The 18,753-nt window shown below is 49.3% G+C and overlaps 2 protein-coding genes across 3 annotated transcripts; both read right to left on the bottom strand.

The window, feature by feature from the left end:
• On the bottom strand, positions 1-2,310 carry ETV2 (ETS variant transcription factor 2). The gene is made up of 6 exons (XM_068993398.1): positions 2,241-2,310; positions 2,066-2,143; positions 1,720-1,797; positions 995-1,453; positions 441-553; positions 1-201 (listed from the first exon to the last, which is right to left on the bottom strand). The coding sequence occupies exons 1-6, from the start codon at positions 2,308-2,310 to the stop codon at positions 1-3; spliced, it is 999 nt and encodes a 332-aa protein (XP_068849499.1).
• Positions 2,311-6,187: 3,877 nt separating this feature from the next.
• Positions 6,188-14,295, bottom strand: RBM42 (RNA binding motif protein 42). 2 transcript variants are annotated; one of them, XM_068992302.1, is made up of 10 exons: positions 14,110-14,295; positions 13,724-13,868; positions 12,349-12,433; positions 12,173-12,247; positions 10,588-10,653; positions 10,334-10,509; positions 9,532-9,864; positions 9,102-9,219; positions 6,481-6,675; positions 6,188-6,401 (listed from the first exon to the last, which is right to left on the bottom strand). In XM_068992302.1, the coding sequence occupies exons 1-10, from the start codon at positions 14,235-14,237 to the stop codon at positions 6,289-6,291; spliced, it is 1,434 nt and encodes a 477-aa protein (XP_068848403.1). In that variant the 5' UTR covers positions 14,238-14,295; the 3' UTR covers positions 6,188-6,288. The 2 variants fall into 2 exon arrangements, with proteins under 2 accessions (XP_068848403.1, XP_068848404.1); XM_068992303.1 differs by lacking the exon at positions 10,588-10,653 and having other exon boundaries at positions 10,334-10,488.
• Positions 14,296-18,753: the final 4,458 nt, after the last annotated feature.

Below are 18,753 nucleotides of genomic sequence, written 5' to 3'. Positions count from 1 at the left end.
TTATTGGGTCGTTGCTTCTAGCCCGCCTCCCACAAGGTCGGGATAGACTAGACCCGGCACGCGGCCCCCGAAGCGGTACGTGTACTTGCGCCCCCCGCTCTTGCGCACGATGTCGCGGCGGTAGTAGTAGCGCAGACCTCGGCTCAGCTTCTCGTAATTCATGCCTGGCTTCCTCTTGCGCTCGCCCCACAGCCGCGCCACCTAGGGAGGAGCCCTGGCTTAGTCCGAAGGGGCCGTAGAGGGTTGGGGAGGCGGGGCTAGACGGGGGATAGGTGGGGCGGGGGCGGGGTTCTGGTCTGTCTGCAGAGGGGTTAGGCGGGGCCCAGCAGGCTGGAGATGAAGGAGGGCTGGGGGCGGGGCCTAGCACTAGGCAAAGTGCTGGTAGGGCTAAGTGCTGGGAGACCTGGGCGGAACTTGGCGGGTTTGGGAAACTGCTTTACCTCTTTGGGGTCGCACAGTTGAAACTCTCGGCTATTGCCGGTCCAGCGGATGCAGCTTCTACGCGCTCCATCGTGGAGCAGCTCCAGGAGGAACTGCCACAGCTGAATGGGACCTGTGGGGTGGGGACACGTGTACACTCAGGTTTTCTGGCCCCAGATGATGTCGCTTCGATGACCCAGGAATCCGGATCTGTACCTCCTCGGAGAGCAGCAAATCCGGATTCCTCCATCTAAGGGACCTAAGAATTGGCCAGGGGACCCAGGCGTCCGGAGCCCTCATGTCGGAGATTTAGGATTTTGGCTGCCCCATCTCGGGGACCCAGGCATTCAGATCCTCATCTCTTTATTCTCACCCAGGAGCCTAGGTCTTCGTCCCTTGCTCCCTAGAAACACTAGAAACTACTTGGGTCTTACTCCTCTCCTCCCTAGGTACCCGGCAGTGAGGCCCCCTCCCCCTCCACTCTGGAGCCCCGCCAATTTCCTGGGTCCCGCCCCCTTAGCGCCTTATTAGACTCCCGCTTCGCTCCCATCGGACAGAGTCTCGCGGACCTCACCTCTGTGGTTAGTTTTGGGGAAACGAGCCAAGGTTGCGCGGTCCGACTGCTGGGTGGGTTCCGAGGAAGTGGTGAGATCTGAGCTCTGGTACTCCTTGGAAGAGGTGGTGCAATCCGTATGCAGCCCTGAGTCCCAGGAGGTGGTACAGTCCGAGGCCTCAGGCCGGGCCCAAGGAAGGGTCGAGTCGGCGCGGGGCTCCCCGCCAAGGCTCCTGCCCCAGCAGGTGGCGCCGTTGGGGCCGATAGAATAGTCTAAGCTGGTGGAGCTGGAGGCCACCTGGGCGCACGACCACGAGTTGGTACTTCCCGCGGAGGTGGTGTAATTCTGGCCGACAGCCCCTTCGGAGCTGGTCCAGGGGGCGGGACCCAGGGCCTGGGAAACACCGCTGCAAGAGACGGTGCCGGAGCACGGCAGGTCTGTCCAGTCTCCCGGCCACGGAAGAGCTTGAGGGGCGGGCTCTGCGAGGACAAATAGACCCCAAGTGAGAGGAGCCCAGGTGTCCCGATCCCCGCTCCCCTCTGGGGTTCTGGGAGGCGAAGCTCTCAGCCCTGGCGTCTGGGACTCCAGGCTCCAGGATCTAGGTCATACCTCTTTAAGGACACAGTGTCCCTGGTCCTAACCCCCTTCCCCTTCATAGATCGTGGAATCTAAACCTTTAGTCAGAGTGGAGGACCCCAGTCCCCTCCTCCCTTCCTCCCCACCGCGCTTCTCCGCACACACTCACCCGCCCCCCATGGAGCTTCTGGGTACGGAGTAGAGCTCCAGTCTGGCTGTGGGAGCCCTGCAAGGAATAAGGATGTAGCTGATTTAGGGAAGGGTGTGCACAGTGTCGGGAGACTTCCCTCAGACCCAGTGGACTTTGTCAGGGACTGAGAGTTCTCAACCCCAGCTCCTACTCACTTAGACCTAGGACTCAGGACACTGGCGCCCCCCTCCTCCTCCTTCAGCCTCTGCAGTTCAAGCCCACACCCCTCTCAGGGTTCGACCGCAGGACAAGCATGCCCCCTTCCTCAGACCTAGGTGCCCAGCCTCATCTTCCCCAGCACCCAGAGGTCCCAGCCCACAGCCACCTTTCCAGCATGTGTCCTCTGTCAGCGTGTCCCCTTGGAGTGCCAGTTCAGGGGTATAGAAGTTGAGTTCAGCTCCTTCTGCAGGCAGTGAGGTTAGACAGAGTCCCATCAAGTTCAGCGAAGGCCCCCACCTGCACACCCACCCCACACACATTGTCACACCCCTGGGACCTACCCAGTCCTGACATCCTGTGCCCCAGAGGCACTTCCTGTGGTGATACTTCATCCCAGTTCCACAAGTCCATGGATGTCCGTTGTGAACGTACTGGGTCAGAAAAAAAGAGGGGCCACACTTAGGGACCCTGGAGTCTGAGCCCCATCCCTTGCTTCCCTCACAAGGAGGAGTCCAGGCCTCTGCTCCCTTCTTCCCCAGGGCCCTGAAATCTTGGCCTCTAGTGTCCTTTCCTCTCGGACCCAGGAGTGAGGGCCCCCAGACACCCAGACCCAGGAAACCAGGCCTCCAGACACCCGGTCTTCCAGCCCCCAGTTCATGGCTCACCTCTGGCAGGTCCTTCTGCCCCCGGCCGGGGGTCTCAGCCCCATTTCATACCATGCACCCCTCCCCTGGGGGCCTGAGCAGGGGGAGCGGATTTTCCAAGACGTCAGAGCTGGGGGTCGCAGTAGGGGTCGAGTTGCAGGGGCTGAGGCGTGGCCAAGCCGTGTCACCCCCGCCCCACTCCCCTCTGGCCCCAGGGATGACCGCTGGCCTCCGGGGTAGCTTTGGGAGGCCGCTTTGGTTGTCCTGCTGCATGGCTGGCCTGGACTTGAACGGGAGCTTGGGAAACAGCAGGCTGGGTTGAGACCAGGGTGCAAGGGGTGTTTCCGGGGTGACAAGAGCCTAGCGGGGGGTGGGGGGGTGGGCAGGATTGGGGACTTGATCCTGCAACATGGGAGGTGGTGGGGGAAGCGGGCCAGGGGTCAGCTGGGCTGTGCCAGGCTTATCTTCAACAGGAAGGGGGATTTCCGGCCAGACCCCCGGTCGACAGACGTCACAATCGGCAGGGGCCCTGTGGGGGATAGGTGGGGGTAGATCGACCTGGGATCCTCCACCAGGCCCAGTTCTCCCCTTCCTAGGGCTTTGAGGAGGACATTCTGGATGCTTCCAAGGACAGTAACAAAGTAAACAATAACAAGTGATAGTAATAGCTGACATTTACTGGGGGCTCATTGCATACCACCCAAACTGTGGGCCTTTGTTTAATCCCCTGAAGAAGTAGGTATTAGTCTTGTCCTGATTTTATGAAAGGGGAAATTGAAGAGGATTATTCCTACTTTTCTTCATCTCCAGAATCTGCCCTTTCATGCTATAATAGTTCAGGACAAATGGGGAAAATTTGAGTAGGAACTGAATATGAGATATAGAATGGATCATTTTCTTCGATGTGATAATGCTATTATAATATGAAATGCTATTTCTAAGAAATGCAGGTATTTACAAACAACAAAGGCCCACAGTTCTTTAGGGGTAAAGTGTTATATCTGTAACTTTTCCAATGATTCAGCAAAACCAAACCAAACCATGTATACTTGCAACATATACATACACACATGCAGTATTTGGAACATACAATTAGAAAATTGTTGTTTATCGTAAGTTCAAATTTAGCTAAGTGTCCTGTATTTTTATTTTCTAAATCTGGCAACCCTACACCCTGGTTGCTTGACTTCAGAACCTATGTTTTTTCTATCCTGCAATATTGATAAGTAGATATGTATCATTAAAAATAACTTCTTTAAGACTCACAGACTTAGAAAACGAACTTATGGTTGCTGGGGGGTGGGGGCGAGGGATAGTTAGGGACTTTGGGAAGGCCATGGACACACTGCTATATTTAAAATGGATAACCAACAAACACCTATTGTATAGCACATGGAACTCTGCTCAATGTTATGTGCCAACCTGGATGGGAGGGCGGGGGTTGGGGGAAAATGAATATATGTATATGTATGGCCGAGTCCCTTTGCTGCTCACCTGAAACTACAAATTGCTTATCGACTATACTCCAATACAAAAATTTTGTGTTAAAAAATTTTTTTTTAAGAATCACCTCTTTAATGTGGACCTTTTTCAGCATTCACCCAGTTTATTAACCACTTGCCATTCTGGAGGGTGTGGGCACTGCCTTTCTGTGTTACACAAAGGAAACTGGGCCTCAAGAGGAAGAGCTACTCACTAGGTCACACAGTGTGTGGCTGGTGCTGGGATTGGACCCAGTGTTGGTTGAACCACAGAGCCCTCAGGAGTCATTGGTCCCTCCATCCATCCAACCCAGGGGTCTGAAAGGAATCTTGTATCTGCTGTGCCCCACCAGGCCTGGGGCCTCCTCTCCTTGAATCTGGTCTCTCTCCATGTCTTCCTGCCCTGGGTTGGTGTCCTCTGTTGTACCAGGCCTGACTCTTGGTTGTGGGATCTTAGTTCCCTGACCAGGGATTGAACCCTTGCCCTTGACAGTTAAAGTGTGGAATTCTAACCACTGGACCACCAGGGAAGTCCCCCAAGTCTCTTCTGGTGTCTCGGTCCCTCTCCATCTCTAAGTGTTCCTCTCTCTCTCCTGACCTCCTTATCTGTTTCCATCTCTTTCCCTCTCTGGACTTTCCCCCCAACTCCCTTTCCTGTTGTACTGCCTCTGACCCACCACTCTCTTTTCTTCCTCTTTTCTTCTCCCTCCCACCCCTCAGTCTCTGCTCACTACATTCCCTTCATCTCTGTCCATGTTTCTCACCCACATTGATCTCTCTCCTTGGGACTTAAATGCATGTTTAAAACCCTCCTTTCTGGAATCATTCACATCTCCTCCCTTGCTTGCAGTGAATAGAAGGGGTTTAGGAGAAGGGAAGGGCTAGTGATATGGGGATGGGGTTTGAGGGTTCTGGAGCTGGGTGGTCCAGCCAGGTGGCAGGGGGCTGAAGGGCACTTCCTGTCATTGAAAGGAGGCCCTCACCCCTCTCGCCAGACTGGAAAATGTGACGTCAGAGTGGGCAGTAAGGGAGGAAGACCGGAACAGAGGAAATCTGACACCTCTCCTGGGTGACTGGTTTCCTGAGAAGCCTTGGTATTGTTTCTCCCCTCCCAATCTGGGGTTCTGATGGCTATGCCCCTGGGAGACCCTTGTCCCCTCCCCATGCCATCTCCTTCCTTTGGCTGGTCACTGCTCCAACCTCCTTCCTGAACCCGTTTTCTCTAAAGTGCAAATCTGTGATGCCAGTCCCCTGCTTAAGCTTTGTCTCAGCTTCTCACAGCTGGCTGTTGCCTTCAGGGTAAAGTCTAAGCTTTCAGTCTGGCATTCAAGGTCCTGACACTTATTTCTGACAGGCAGAGACAAGCTTGGAGCTGGGGAACAGGAGCTGGGGAGAGACTTACAGATGGAAAGAGAGGAGAGACTCAGAGACATTTAGAAAGAGACAAGAAGGAGAGGGGGACTCAAGAGAAACAGAAGGAGGCATAAACATTCAGAGAGACAGCAGAGGTCGACTAGGTTTTGGCAGAGTGAAGAAACTGGAAAAGTCTGAGAGACCTAAAGGGTGAGAACGGCCGAGATAAGGAGAGAGAATGATATTAACAGGAAGAGAATGAAAGAGTTTCAGAAATGGCCAGTGCCTTCAGGAAGCCTTCTTGGACTCCTAGGGATGGTTCCCCATCCCAACCCTGATAACTCTGGGCTGTCACTGTGTGGCAATGGCTCTATCTCTGCCACTGAACCATTAACTAGGAACACTGTTACCACGGTATCCACACACTGTCCAGGTCCTTGATGAAAATGGATGAATGAATGAAAGGCTGGAAAGCTCTGAGCTCCAGAAGGGCAGGGCCCAGAAGACCCACTACCTTGGTGCTGAGAACACAGGGTGGAATCAGAAGACCACTGGTGTGAGCCTCCACTTGGCTTTGACCTTGCGCTAAGACTCTACTTCCTCCTCTGAGGAATGGGCTGCACTCAGTGTACAAAGAGGTTTCAAGATCTAACGGGCAGGTAGCAGCGTTGAAAACACCCATCTGCATGTTTATGTAAACTTTCAAGGCTCCCCACTGTCTCCAGAGTGGGGGATGCTAAGCCCAGCTCTCCAAAGAGTGCTTCCAAGCCTAGCCAAGGATGGAAATGAACGTAAATTTATTGAAACTGGTGTCGGGGAGGATGGGTGGGTAGACAGTTGAGGGTTTTCCAAAGAACTGTGGGGAGGAACCAGCGCCCGGCCGGATGGGAGCGGGTGCCTGGCCACAGACCCTATCTCAGGCCCAATTTCTTCTTCTCCTTCTGCTTCTTGCGCACCACGTCCAGGTTCCGGTCCTTCCACATGCTCTTGCGCAGCTTGATGGGGCGTGAGCCGACATACTTCCCTGTGGGAAGAGAGGGTTCAAGGTCAGGCTCAGACCAGATGCCTGCCATGCCCAATGACCCTAGGGAGACCGCACTCACCATTCATCTCACGCATGGCACGCACATAGTCACTGGGGTCCTTAAAGCTGACGAAGCCATAACCCTTGGTCTTGCCCGTGCGCTTGTCACGGATCACCTTAGCCTTAAGGAAGGATGGGAAGCGGCTGAAGGCTCGGGCCAAGATGTCATCGTTTACTTCGTTGCCCAGGTCCCCACAGAAGATCCGGAAGTCATCTGGGGTTGGGAGAGGGAAGATCAGAGGATACACATGTGTGGCCCAGGGTCTGTCTTACTGAAATGATCCCACCTTCTCTGGGAGCATCCCCCAAGCCCTCTCCCCTCTGTATCCCAGCAGTCTCGACCTGAGGTCCTCTTAGTTATAACAGCCAACACCTGGATAGTATTTACTCTGTGCTAGACTCTCTGCAATGGCACCCCACTCCAGCACTCTTGCCTGGAAAATCCCATGGGTGGAGGAGCCTGGTAGGCTGCAGTCCCTGGGGTCGCTGAGCGATTTCACTTTCACTTTTCACTTTCATGCACTGGAGAAGGAAATGGTAACCCACTCCAGTGTTCTTGCCTGGAGAATCCCAGGGACGGGGGAGCCTGGTGGGCTGCCGTCTATGGGGTCGCACAGAGTTGGACACGACTGAAGTGACTTAGCAGCAGACTCTCTGCAAAGCATCCATAAAGTTTTCACATACGTGGCATTCCCAACAGCCCTTTATGCCAAGGGACAGAGAGGTCAAGTCACCTGCCCAAAGTTAAATCAGCAAGCAGCAGAGCTAGGACAAGAACTCAGGCATCTATCTGGCTCCAGAGTCTTCACTTTCAACTAACGGCACTGCCCTGCCCCACCCCAGGGCCACCTCACCCACTCCGGTGATGAAGCCCCTACCTTTGTCATCACAGCCCTGGCCTGTCCTCTGAGCCCCAGCATCCTTTGGCCTCCTGAACACCTCTCCATGGACACTCCCTGGGCCCCTGACACCCACTGGTTCCCATAATGGCACCCCAGGACCGCAGACTTCATCATTCCTCAGCTCTGCCTCCTCTGCAAAGCCCACTCCGATCCCGTTTGAGTCCCTGAAACCTGAACACACTGCCTCATTCTTCTCCAAGGTCAACTTCAGCTGCCATTTTTGGACATACCTCCTGGGCTGAGCCTGGTCTTGACCAAATGTGCTCAAGCTCAAAGAATCCCTTCCCCCACGAGTATATACTATTACTATCTCCTTGCTGGAAAACAAGGCTTGAAAGGCGGAGTGACGTGTCCAAGGTCACAGAATTAGGGTCTACCGCCTAGCCACCTCTGGGCCAGTGCTGTAAAGGAGTGGGGTGGGACTTAGGCTCCTTTCCTTAGCTACCACTGTGGTTGCCTCATAGCTTTGGTGGTGACTGACGGCACTCTTGAACAAGTTAGGTCACCCCAGGCAGAAGTAATCTGACAAACTTAAGAGGGTAGGACCGTCTATAAACCAACTGATCTGAACACTTCAAAAAACTATTATACGTGAGACAAAGCAGTGAGAGGGAGACAATTCTCTTTAAAAGATAATCTAGTGACACAAAACTGCATGCCTCCTGGTTTAGGAGAAAAACAGCTATAAGGAAACAGTCTGGAGACAACTGGGAAAATCACAATATAAACAATATGAGATAACACAGTTACTGTTAATTTTCTTAGATGTGTTAACCATGTAATGATATGAAAGAAAATATTACTTTCCTTAGGAGATGAATATTAAGATATTTAGGAGTGAAGTGATAACCTCATTTATAATTTACTTCACATGATTGAGCAAAAACCAAAAAATGATACACATGGAGGGTTACAGTGAAGATATCAAAATGTTAATTGCTGAATCTAGGTGGCTGATATATAGTTAACTGTGCAAAATTTAAAATTTTGTGAGAAATTTTGATTATATTTGATTATATTCTTTGCAGCCAAAGATGAAGAAGCTCTATACAGTCAACAAAAACAAGACCAGGAGCTGACTGTGGCTCAGATCATGAACTCCTTATTACCAAATTCAGACTTAAATTGAAGAAAGTAGGGAAAACCGCTAGACCATTCAGGTATGACCTAAATCAAATCCCTTAAGATTACACAGTGGAAGTGAGAAATAGATTTAAGGGCCTAGATCTGATAGATAGAGTGCCTGATGAACTATGGAATGAAGTTCGTGACATTGTACAGGAGACAGGGATCAAGACCATCCCCATGGAAAAGAAATGTAAAAAAGCAAAATGGCTGTCTGGGGAGGCCTTACAAATAGCTGTGAAAAGAAGAGAAGCGAAAAGCAAAGGAGAATAGGAAAGATACAAGCATCTGAATGCAGAGTTCCAAAGAATAGCAAGAAGAGATAAGAAAGCCTTCTTCAGCGATCAATGCACAAAAAGTTAGGGAAAAGAAAGAATGGTCTTTCTCCTTTAACAAGCCAGGCACCTCATGAATGAAATGGGCCAGAGGTCCTACGCACCAATCCCCTTTACCCAGTTCTGTTCAGTGGCTGGGTGAGGGCCTGCCCCCTGAGCCATAGTCTGGCTCTCCAGGAGGTGGGCTAACAACAGTGCTGCCCTACAGTGAGGTGTGGAGCTACCCAGCTAACCTTCCTGGGCTGAGCAGCACAGACCCTGCACTCGAGCCCACTCACCTGCATCCCACTCTAGCAGGCTGGGGTCTTCCCAGCTGCTCCCAGCTGCTGTGCGAATGCAGCGCTTCAGTTTCTCTGGTTTCCCTTTCTTCTTGTCCTCACTCAGAGGTTCTGGCACCTACAGAGGGAAGAAAGGGTGCAAAGGGCTAGATCTGAATCTCTTGGGCCCATCTGCCCTCTTGAGGCTCTTCCATTTGGTCCCCCTAGTTCTCCTGTCTCCATAGTTAAAGCACAGGATATGCTTCTGGGCGTCAGGTGTATGTGTGTGTCTGCCTCTCTCTTCCCCATGTTCTCCCAAACCTTCCAATTTCCTGGGTCCCTCCTACCTCCATGGACAGAAGATGACCTGTGTTTCTGTGTGGGGAAGCCCATGGGCTGCTGTCTGCCCATCCAGCCCTTTCTGTCCCCCACTACTCTGCTCCCTGCTTACCTCAAGAGCCATGAGGCCAGGGGGTGGCTCAGGCCGAGGTGGCCGGGGTCTCGGACGCAGGGACAGGAGCTCAGGAATGCGCAGTGGGGGCAGTAGGCCTCGCACAACTTCCAGCGGGAGGGGCAGGGGTTCAGGCTCAGGAAGAGGCATGGCCAGGGCCAGTGGCAGGCTGGGCCCAATGACTGCAGGGCCAGCTGGGGCAGCCCCGGCTCCCACCGCCACCGCTGCGCTAGCCTCCTCCAGCCCAGCTGCTGCTGCCACCACAGCCTCTTCCTTCTCTTTCAGGCCCAACCCCAGGCCTAGGCCCAGCTCTCGGGGTGTTGCTGGCTCTTCCTGCAGGCAAAAGGAGGGCATGAGGGGGGCCAGATCACAGGCTCACACCTCCCTCTCATCCTTGTCCTGTACAACAGAGCAAGGGCACCGGGGCCAGAGAGCAGGCAAGAGACACTAGGACAGGGAACAGTGTCTGTTCCTGTCAGACCAACACAGGGACAGAGAAACAGGCAGAGACAGACAAACACAGGGACCAAAAAATAAATAAAGACAGAAAAAGAGAGGGACAATCAAAGGAAAAACAGTGATACACAAAGAGAAATGCACCTAAAATTTGTGTTTTCTCTCTAAACTTCCCTCAAAAAAAAAAGAAAAAAATAAAATGATATGGCCACAGGAAGAAACAGGGAAAGACAGAGGCAGAGACGTGTAAAGCTGGGGAAAGGCAGACTTGGTGGACACAGCTCATCAGGCCAGGATGAGAGTCTCTGTCCACCGCACCTGACCCTCAGTTCCCTGACCAACTCACCAGAGGAGGCCTCAGAGCAGCCATGGAGCCCAAGGGTGGTCCGGGGGCCCGAGCCATTGGTGGCAGCATCATAGGTGGTCCAGGGGGCCCAGGCAGGGGGGGGCCCACGAGGGCCTGGTGAGGGGGCCGCAGGGCCATAGGGCGGGGCCCAGCTGCTGCAGAGGCAAGAGCACAATCTGTCAGGGTGTTAGTGGGGGAGCTGGAGGACTTGGGGAGGAGTTATGTGGCAGGGATGATGACCTTGGCCCCCTCACCTGCTCTCTGCAGCACGTGAGGGACGAAGGCTGGACGCAGAATAGTGGCACTCTGGGGGGCCACAGCTGTGGGAGAGATGAGGGTGTGTGTCAAGGGGGACTGGGGCACTCAGGGCAAGGTATGTGCCTGTGGGTGCTCTGAGCACCCAAGAAATTCTGCCGAAGAGCCTGGGGAACCCTCTGGGAGATGCGGAGTCCTTTTCATTTGTTCATTCAGCAAAACACTTACCACTGATGATCTCCTCTGGGCCCGGCCCTGTCCTGGGCAATGCTAGGGGCACACCTAAAGACCACAGGCCCTAGGGGAGCTCTTGGTCCAGAGCAGGAAAGAACATACTCATCACCAGAGTGACAGCCAGAGTGATCAGGGCCGGACGGGGGAAGCCCAGGCAGGGTGACTGAGGCTGGCAGTAGGGAGCTCAAAAGAGGGACATCAGGGGGACTAGAGAAAGCTTCTGGCAGAAAGGGACCTGTGAGCTGAGACCCAAAGGATAATGAAGAGCTGGTAATGCAAAGGCTAAGTTTGGAAATATTACTGGCAAGGAGAATGCTTATGAACAAAACCTTTCCCTCTTTAGTTTAGCCTAATTCCAATAGGGGAAGTCAGGAGGTGGAGAGCATAAGAGGATGGTCAAGCGGTCAGTAGGCATCCAAGCATAGTCTTGGTGGCTGAAAGACTGTTTCAGTGGTTGTTCTCTGGAGGGTACTAGGGTGCCACAGCAGGGCTGGAAGCTGGGCAGGGTGACTAGGTCAGATTTGCACTTTCATCAAAACCATACTAAAGTATAGGAGATACTAAACCTCAGATATCAGGTAAAAGAGTCTATCAGGATTTAAGTGACATAATTAACAAGTCTGATCTAATGAGATGACACCAGAACATTACAGAACACATATCCTTTTCCTACAGGTAAGGAAGTTAATGTCACAAAAATTGACTGTGTGTATAAAAGTCATCTCAACAACACGAAGAGTGTCCTGTGGAGACAATATATTTTAGTTAGCTAGATTTTGGTTTAGTTGATAGGTTTGGAAAGTTAAAAGTTGGGTGACAATGAGCAGGAGAGGGAAGGGACCTCAAAAAGAGCCTTGCTGGCAAATCCCAGCAATGTCTGGGGCTCCAGGGAAGGAAATGGGGATCTCTCTCTGCAAGGGGCCGGCTAATGTAAGGTCTTGACTGTCAGGTGAGGACCATAGGTGCATGTTTGATGGTCTGGTTTGTTCATCCCATCAACAGAGACATGTAATGCATACAAGATGGCAGGCACTCTCACAGACGTTATATTTTAGAGCAAGCAAAAGATGATAATCACAATAAACAAGTAAGTTGTATAACCTGTTATAAGGCTATATAGCTTTATAGCACATGAAGTGCTATGAAGAAACAGCAAAGAATATGGATTAGGAGTCACAATAAAGGGGCTGGTTTGCAATGACTCAGTAACTAAGGCCAAATCAACGAAGTACATGATTAGGTTTATGCTTTAGAAAGACAATGATATCTTGGGGATGAAATGGAGAGGGTGAACAAGAGTCAAAACGAGAGTGCTTGGTGAAATGTGGGATTCTCTGGCCTCAGACCTACCTGCTCGCCGCAGGAACATGGCTTCTCGAGCCTCTGGACTGTCCAGGTGACTCCGATCACCAGGGCCAAAGCCAACTGTTGGGAGGGGAGTGATGAGGATGGCGGGGGAGGGGAGTAGAGTCCCATGCTTCCCTTTTTACCACCCTGCTTCCCTCGTCCCACCACTCCTTACTTACCTGGACCCACAAAAGGTGGGCCACCCACCATGGGAGGAACCACTGTGGCTGCAGCGGCTGCTCGGGCCTCCAGAGTCTGTTGGACCTGTTGGATGGGGGTTGGGGTGAGGGGTCTGACTCAGTGCCCCCAAGCTGCCTGGCAGGCTCACCTGGGAACTAAGGGTTTTGTTCTTTGCACTGTGTGGCTATCTCTCAAACTTCAGGTCTCAGCTAAAACATCACTTTTCAGAAAGGCTTCTGGGATCACACTAGCTCAAGATGTCCTTAGTCCCTCCCTGGTGCAACATCTTTCATCATCCTGCTTCATCTTCCCCAAAGCACTCAGCACTACCTGAAATTATGTCCAGCTTGTCCTCCTCATCTCCCATGCCACCACCCTGCTCCAAGCCACCAGTATCTCTTGCCTAGAGTATGATGGTAGCCTCTTCCCTAGACTGCTTGATTCTGCCCTGGCCCCCTACAATCTGTCTTCTAAACACAGCCAAAGTGACCCTGGTGACATCTAAGTTGGACCATATCACCCCAATGCTCAAAATCTTTCAACTGCTTCTCATCCCAGAGTAAAAACCAAGGTCCTTCTGGTGATCCACAAGGTCCTACTAGATCTGTCTCTGCCACCTCTCTGTCCATATCTCCTCCTGTCCTCTCCCTTGCTCACTCCATTCCAGCCACCCTGTTGTCCCTGCTCGTCCTTGAACACATCAGGTATGCACCTACTTCAAGGCCTTTGCAGATCAACAGTTGTCTGGGAATACTCTTTTCCCAGATATCTGCATAGTTCCCTCCATCATGCTCTTTATATCTTTGCTTAGATATCACCTCCTCAGAAAGGTCTTCCCTGACCATGCTGATAAAGTTCTGCCCTTCTTAATCTACTTTAATCTGTCTCTCCACAGTAAAATAGAAACTCCAAAAAGGTAGTGAATGTTTCTGTTTCATTCTCTGCTATATGTCTAGGGCCTAGATTAGCACCTGGCGCAGAAGAGGCACCAGAAAATTATTTGTTGAGAGAATGAACAAGTTTCATTTACTTGTTCACTTTTTGGTAATCTCTTTATCCACTAGTCACATATAGTTAAATATAGAGAACTTGAATGTGATTAATGAGACTGAGGAACTATGTAACTCTAATATGAATTTTAAATAAATACAGGACATTTCCATCATTGCAGAAAGTTCTACTGGCCACCATGATCTAGAATAAAAGCATGCAAAGGGCAGAATTATTGTCTCAGTCGTTACTGAGTCCTCAGTGTCTGATACCTAAAATATTTGTCATGCTAATTAATCAACAAGCCAGCATGTCAAAAGCTCTCTGTATACAAACTAGTGTCTGAGGCACTGTGCTCTCTTCTATGCCTTATTTCAGCCGTACCTGCTGGTATGTGTTGGTCGCGATAATTGGGCGGATCACAGGAGCTGCTGGGACTTGCATCGCTTCAACCGTGGGGACTGTGGGCACCGCAGGCACGGCAGTTGGAATTCCTGTTACGGGAGCCCCCAGAACTTCCTGCTCAAACCTGGGAAGGCAGGACAGACACCACAACTCAGGACCTTGCACCAATTCTGAAACGGTGGGTATATCGCGACAGCGCCTTCACCCCTGCCAACCTCTCCTCCTTAACTCTCGTCCCCACAATTCCGAAAGTCCTATTTCCCCAGGACAGAACTATATATCGAGTCTATCGTGGCCTGGAGGCTCCAGGGCTCGACAACTCTGACTCTAGGACCGCTTTTATCGCTCCCTATCGCGGGCCTTACAGGGCCATCTCCGCCTCCATCTCCTTCAAGCGTTCCTCGCCGCTCTTTCCCGGGATGCCGGCACCAGGGCCCGGAACCACAGGTCCTCCTGCACCCGGGAGGCCCGGGGCTGGGCCCGCTCCGGCCATCGCTGCTGCCGTCGCTGTCTCCGGTACTACCGCCTCAGCTCGGTCGCCTCCGCCGGTTCCGCTGTATACTCTCTGGCTACGTCAGGGTGGGCGCCCGCGGATGACGTACCAGCGAAAGCGACGGGAGCCGATACATGACATAATGCGTCAACAGGGCTGGCCTTTGGAGTGAGGGCCAATGAGAACCTGACCTCACCCAGAGGGCCCGCCCCCAAAGGGAAATATAGGCCAGTCAGAGTGCCGAAGAAAGGAGTCAAGGGAAGAAACTGCGTTTAGGGGAGTGCAACCCAGAGAGACGGCCTTGATGGGGAAATACGGCCCGCCCCTAAAGTGAAGACTAGCTTTGAGAACTCTGGGAAGTTCGGAGGTTCCTCCGGTGCCACTGCGAGACCCGTTCCGGAAATTTTAAAACACAGTGACATCCCAGTCACCCCAGGGCAGGATGGGGCTGGAGACAGCTGGAAGCCGTGGTCGCCCACTTTCGGACATGCTACGAGTGAGTTCCAGAAAAACCAGGACCATGATGTGGGAATTTCAGAGGAGGCGCCTGACCCAGGCTTCCTGGAGGAGGAGGTGACACCTGAAGACTTCTGCTAGATAAAATGAGTATAGAGATTCTGGGTAGAAGGAATAGTTCATGCAAAGGCCAAGGGACAGTAGTCAAATATGTCAACTCAGAAGGTCACGTGTATAGTTTTGGTGTTTGTGCTTTCTTGAGACACAGCTCTCTCTCTCTCTCTCTCTCTCTCTTTAGTCTTCAAGATGTTTTACGAATATTTTCAAAACTACACAATAGTAAAGAGAATAATATAACGAACATCCACGTGCCTCTCAAGAATTTACTAAAATTTTACCCTTCTTGTTTTGTCTATACATTTTTTCTCTTTATAGCAAATTGAAGACATCTGTCAATTCCCCTGTACTTGCCTCATAATGTGTAACAGATAAGATGTCTGTTAAATAAGGAGTATTTAAAAGAAAAAATACCATCTTCACATCCAGGAAACTGCCCTATTATCTTACACCTAGATTGCGTTCTATTTCCCCTGCCTCAAAATGTCATTATATTACAAAAGTATTGTAAAAATCAGGATCCAAGTAAGGCCCCCATTTCATTTGGTCAGTGAGTCAGTCTCCTTCACCCCCTATCCCACCCCTTAAAACTCAGTTTTACTGGCTGCCTTGGTTCCCTGAAGTTCCAGTTTGAATCAGCATAAATGAGTGATTTGTTAAAATAGTTTGGTTGCTTCTGTGCTAGAGATATTATAAGAAGAGAATAAGGTACCTTAAAAACTATTAACTAGAGTCCATACTTTAGTCAGTTTTCCTACTGTTTACCTTATCTATTTTCTGTTCAAGCATTCCTTCCAGAATAACACAGAACATATAGTTGTTATGTTTCCTTAAGCTCTTCTTGCCAGTGACAATTTCTCTTTCTTTTTTCATGACTTTGATAGTTTCGAGGAGTACTGGTCATGTATTTTGTAGAATATTTCACATTTGGGCCTCTCTGATGTTTTTCTCATTATTAGGCTGAGGTTATATTTTTTTGAGGCAGAGGGGGAAGACCACAGAGGTGAAGTGCAATTCTTATCATATCAAGGGGACACACTGTCAGCATGAATTATTATTAACTTTAATCTCCTGAAGTAGCACTTGTCAGGCCTCTACTATAAAGTTACTTAAAAAAAAAGAAACCTCCTTTTTCAACTCTCTTGCAGTGTTGATGGCAGTGTTGATGGCAGTGTAAAGTGATACAGCCACTATGAAAGACAGTATGAAGATTCCTTAAAAAAACTAGGAATGAAACTACCATATGACCCAACAATACCACTACTTGGCATGTATCCTGAGAAAACCATAATTGAAAAAGACACATGTACCCAATGTTCATTGTAGCACTATTTACAATAGCTAGGACATGGAAGCAACAGAGATGTCCATCAACAGATGAATAGATAAAGCAGCTGTGGTGCATAAAAGGAACACATTTGAGTCAGTTCTATGAGTTGGATGAAGCTAGTGCCTATTTTGCAAAGGGAAGTAAGAAAAGAGGAAAACAAATATCATATATTAACATATATATATATGAAATCTAAAAAAATGGTACTGATGAATCTATTTGCTGGGCAAGAATCGAGACTTGGACCTAGAGAACAGACTTGGTGTCATGCAGGGGGAGGGGAAGGAGAGAGTGCCACGAATGGAGAAAGTAGCATGCAAACATAAATACTACCGTATGTAAAACAGACAGCCAATGGGAATTTGCTGTATGACGCAGGAACTCAAACCGGGGCTCTGTGACAACCTAGAGCAGTGGGATGGGGTGAAAGGAAGGAGGGAAGTTCAAGAGGAAGGGGACATATGTATAACTGTGTATGATTCATCTTGATGTATGGCAGAAACCAACACAGTATTGTAAAGCAATTATTCTTCCAATTAAAACAAAAAACCAAAAACCTTTTCAAGCTCTTTGTTTTGCATAGGGGATGTCTAGTCTACCCCCTTCATTTAATTATTAAATCATTTGTATCAGTATGGACTCATGGATATCTTATACTTTTGGTTATTATTCAATACTTATTTTGTTGCTCAAATTGTTTCAGCTTTTAAGTCTTTTTTTTTTTTGACCTGAAAAATGTCCTTCTCTTTATCTTCCTTATTTTTTCTCTTTTTCTCCTCCAGATCCTCTCTCTCTCTCTTTTCCCCTATTTGTTGGAGAAACTGATCACTTGTCCTGTTGGATTTCTCATATTTTGGATTTAACTGATTACATTGTTTCACTTGTTCCTCTCCCTTTCTTGACAGAAGCTTGATTAGATTTAGATTTAATTTTGTAAAAGAATGCTTAAGAGGTAGTGCTGTTATAAAGTAGCCATTGAATCCTACATGTAGCTCAGTTGGGTTAAGGAATCTGCCTGCAGGAAACCCAGGTTCGATCCCTGGATTGGGAAAATCCCATGGAGAAGGAAATGGCTACCCACTCCAGTATTCTTGCCTGGAGAATCCCATGGAGGAACCTGGCAGGTTACAGTCCATGGGGTCACAAGAGCTGGACATGACTTAGTGACTAAACCACCACCAGTCCTGTCAGGAGTGGGTGGTGTCTGGTCCTGCTTCAGTGATGCCAAGATTGATCAGCAGTGTCATCCTGCTCATCCATTTAAAAAAGCTCAATCAGCCCCTCCAGTCCTTCCATTAAGTTTTAGCAGCACTTGATCATCATCACCTGTATCCATTATGTCATTAATGTATTGAAGATAGTGATTTTCAAATTTTATTATTCTGAAATCATTAGTGACTTTTATAAGCTTCCTCTTTTCCGAACTTGGGTTACTTTTTCACAAACAGGAAAGAAGACAGAAAATGCCTGAGTTGGTTACTAGCACCTTTCAAAGGACCAATGAGGTATATGTGTATGAATATCAATATAAACTTACATTTTCAAACATATTTATGTGCTTCAAGTCATTCTAATTGCTGCTCAAAATGTCCCATCTTTAGCCAATATGTATGGATACATAGATGCAAAATTTTTGATACAATTTCAAATGGTTTACTGAAGTATTTGAATCTTCCTAGAGTCAATCCAGAGAAGGCAATGGCACCCCACTACAGTACTCTTGCCTGGAAAATCCTATGGACAGAAGAGCCTGGTAGGTTGCAGTCCATGGGGTCGTTAAAGAGTCAGACATGACTGACTGACTTCCCTTTCACTTATCACTTTCATGCATTGGAGAAGGAAATGGCAACCCACTCCAGTGTTCTCGCCTGGAGAATCCCAGGGATGGGGGAGCCTGGTGGGCTGCCGTCTATGGGGTCGCACAGAGTCAGACATGACTGAAGTGACTTAGCAGCAGCAGCAGAGTCAATCCATGGACCACGGCTGGGGTAAGGACTCCTGCTCGTCTATGTATAAACTGAGTTCCTATCCATCATCAGTCAAGGATGTTTTCATTTAAATGCAAGCCAAATTCCTTTGGGTATGATATATAAAAATAAAGGTTAGCTGTATACTTTCAAAAGATCTTGACCCTGTGTAGTATTGCATTATATGTTTAGTTCATGTATCTGTTTGATTTAATGTGGTTTTTATGAGATTTATTATAGAATAATTTCTTTTCTTTTTAATAACTATTTAGTAGCTTTGGCTTGTCTTTCATATGCCAAGGAAAAACCATTGAATTTTTTTTTAGTACACAAATTGATTAATGTGGAACCATGTTGAGTATTGTTTTGGAATACATATATTTAGATACATATCTTTCCAAAATATGACCCCTCCTTTTCTTTCATTCTATTCATTTCCCTACTGATGTAACAAAGATTTATTAAATACACAGGCTGGAAGTGCAATTCATTGACCCCTAGGACAACTACTTTTCCTTGTCCTGGCTGTGAGCATGATGTGGATCTTGGAAAATGGGGAATCAATGGTCTATTTTGAAATTTCACTTGGGAAATTATTATTGAAAGATAATGGCAGGCAGCCAGGGCAGCCACGGCCAGTATGTGT

The sequence above is a fragment of the Capricornis sumatraensis genome, chromosome 20 (assembly GCF_032405125.1).
Source record: "Capricornis sumatraensis isolate serow.1 chromosome 20, serow.2, whole genome shotgun sequence".
NCBI lineage: Eukaryota > Metazoa > Chordata > Mammalia > Artiodactyla > Bovidae > Capricornis > Capricornis sumatraensis.
The sequence above is the reverse complement of the archived record's forward strand: the minus strand, read 5'-3'. Positions and strand labels throughout refer to the sequence as shown.

Excerpts from the sequence above, each read along its gene's own strand:
- ETV2 (XM_068993398.1), bottom strand. The coding sequence starts at position 2,310 with ATGGACTTGTGGAACTGGGATGAAGTATCACCACAGGAAGTGCCTCTG. Across the intron at positions 2,144-2,240 it reads GCACAGGATGTCAGGACTGG|AAGGAGCTGAACTCAACTTC; the intron begins GTAGGTCCCAGG and ends CACTGCCTGCAG. Across the intron at positions 202-440 it reads AACTGTGCGACCCCAAAGAG|GTGGCGCGGCTGTGGGGCGA; the intron begins GTAAAGCAGTTT and ends GCTCCTCCCTAG.
- RBM42 (XM_068992302.1), bottom strand. The coding sequence starts at position 14,237 with ATGGCCGGAGCGGGCCCAGCCCCGGGCCTCCCGGGTGCAGGAGGACCT. Across the intron at positions 12,248-12,348 it reads CCCACCTTTTGTGGGTCCAG|TTGGCTTTGGCCCTGGTGAT; the intron begins GTAAGTAAGGAG and ends CCCTCCCAACAG. Across the intron at positions 10,510-10,587 it reads TCACGTGCTGCAGAGAGCAG|ATTGTGCTCTTGCCTCTGCA; the intron begins GTGAGGGGGCCA and ends ACACCCTGACAG.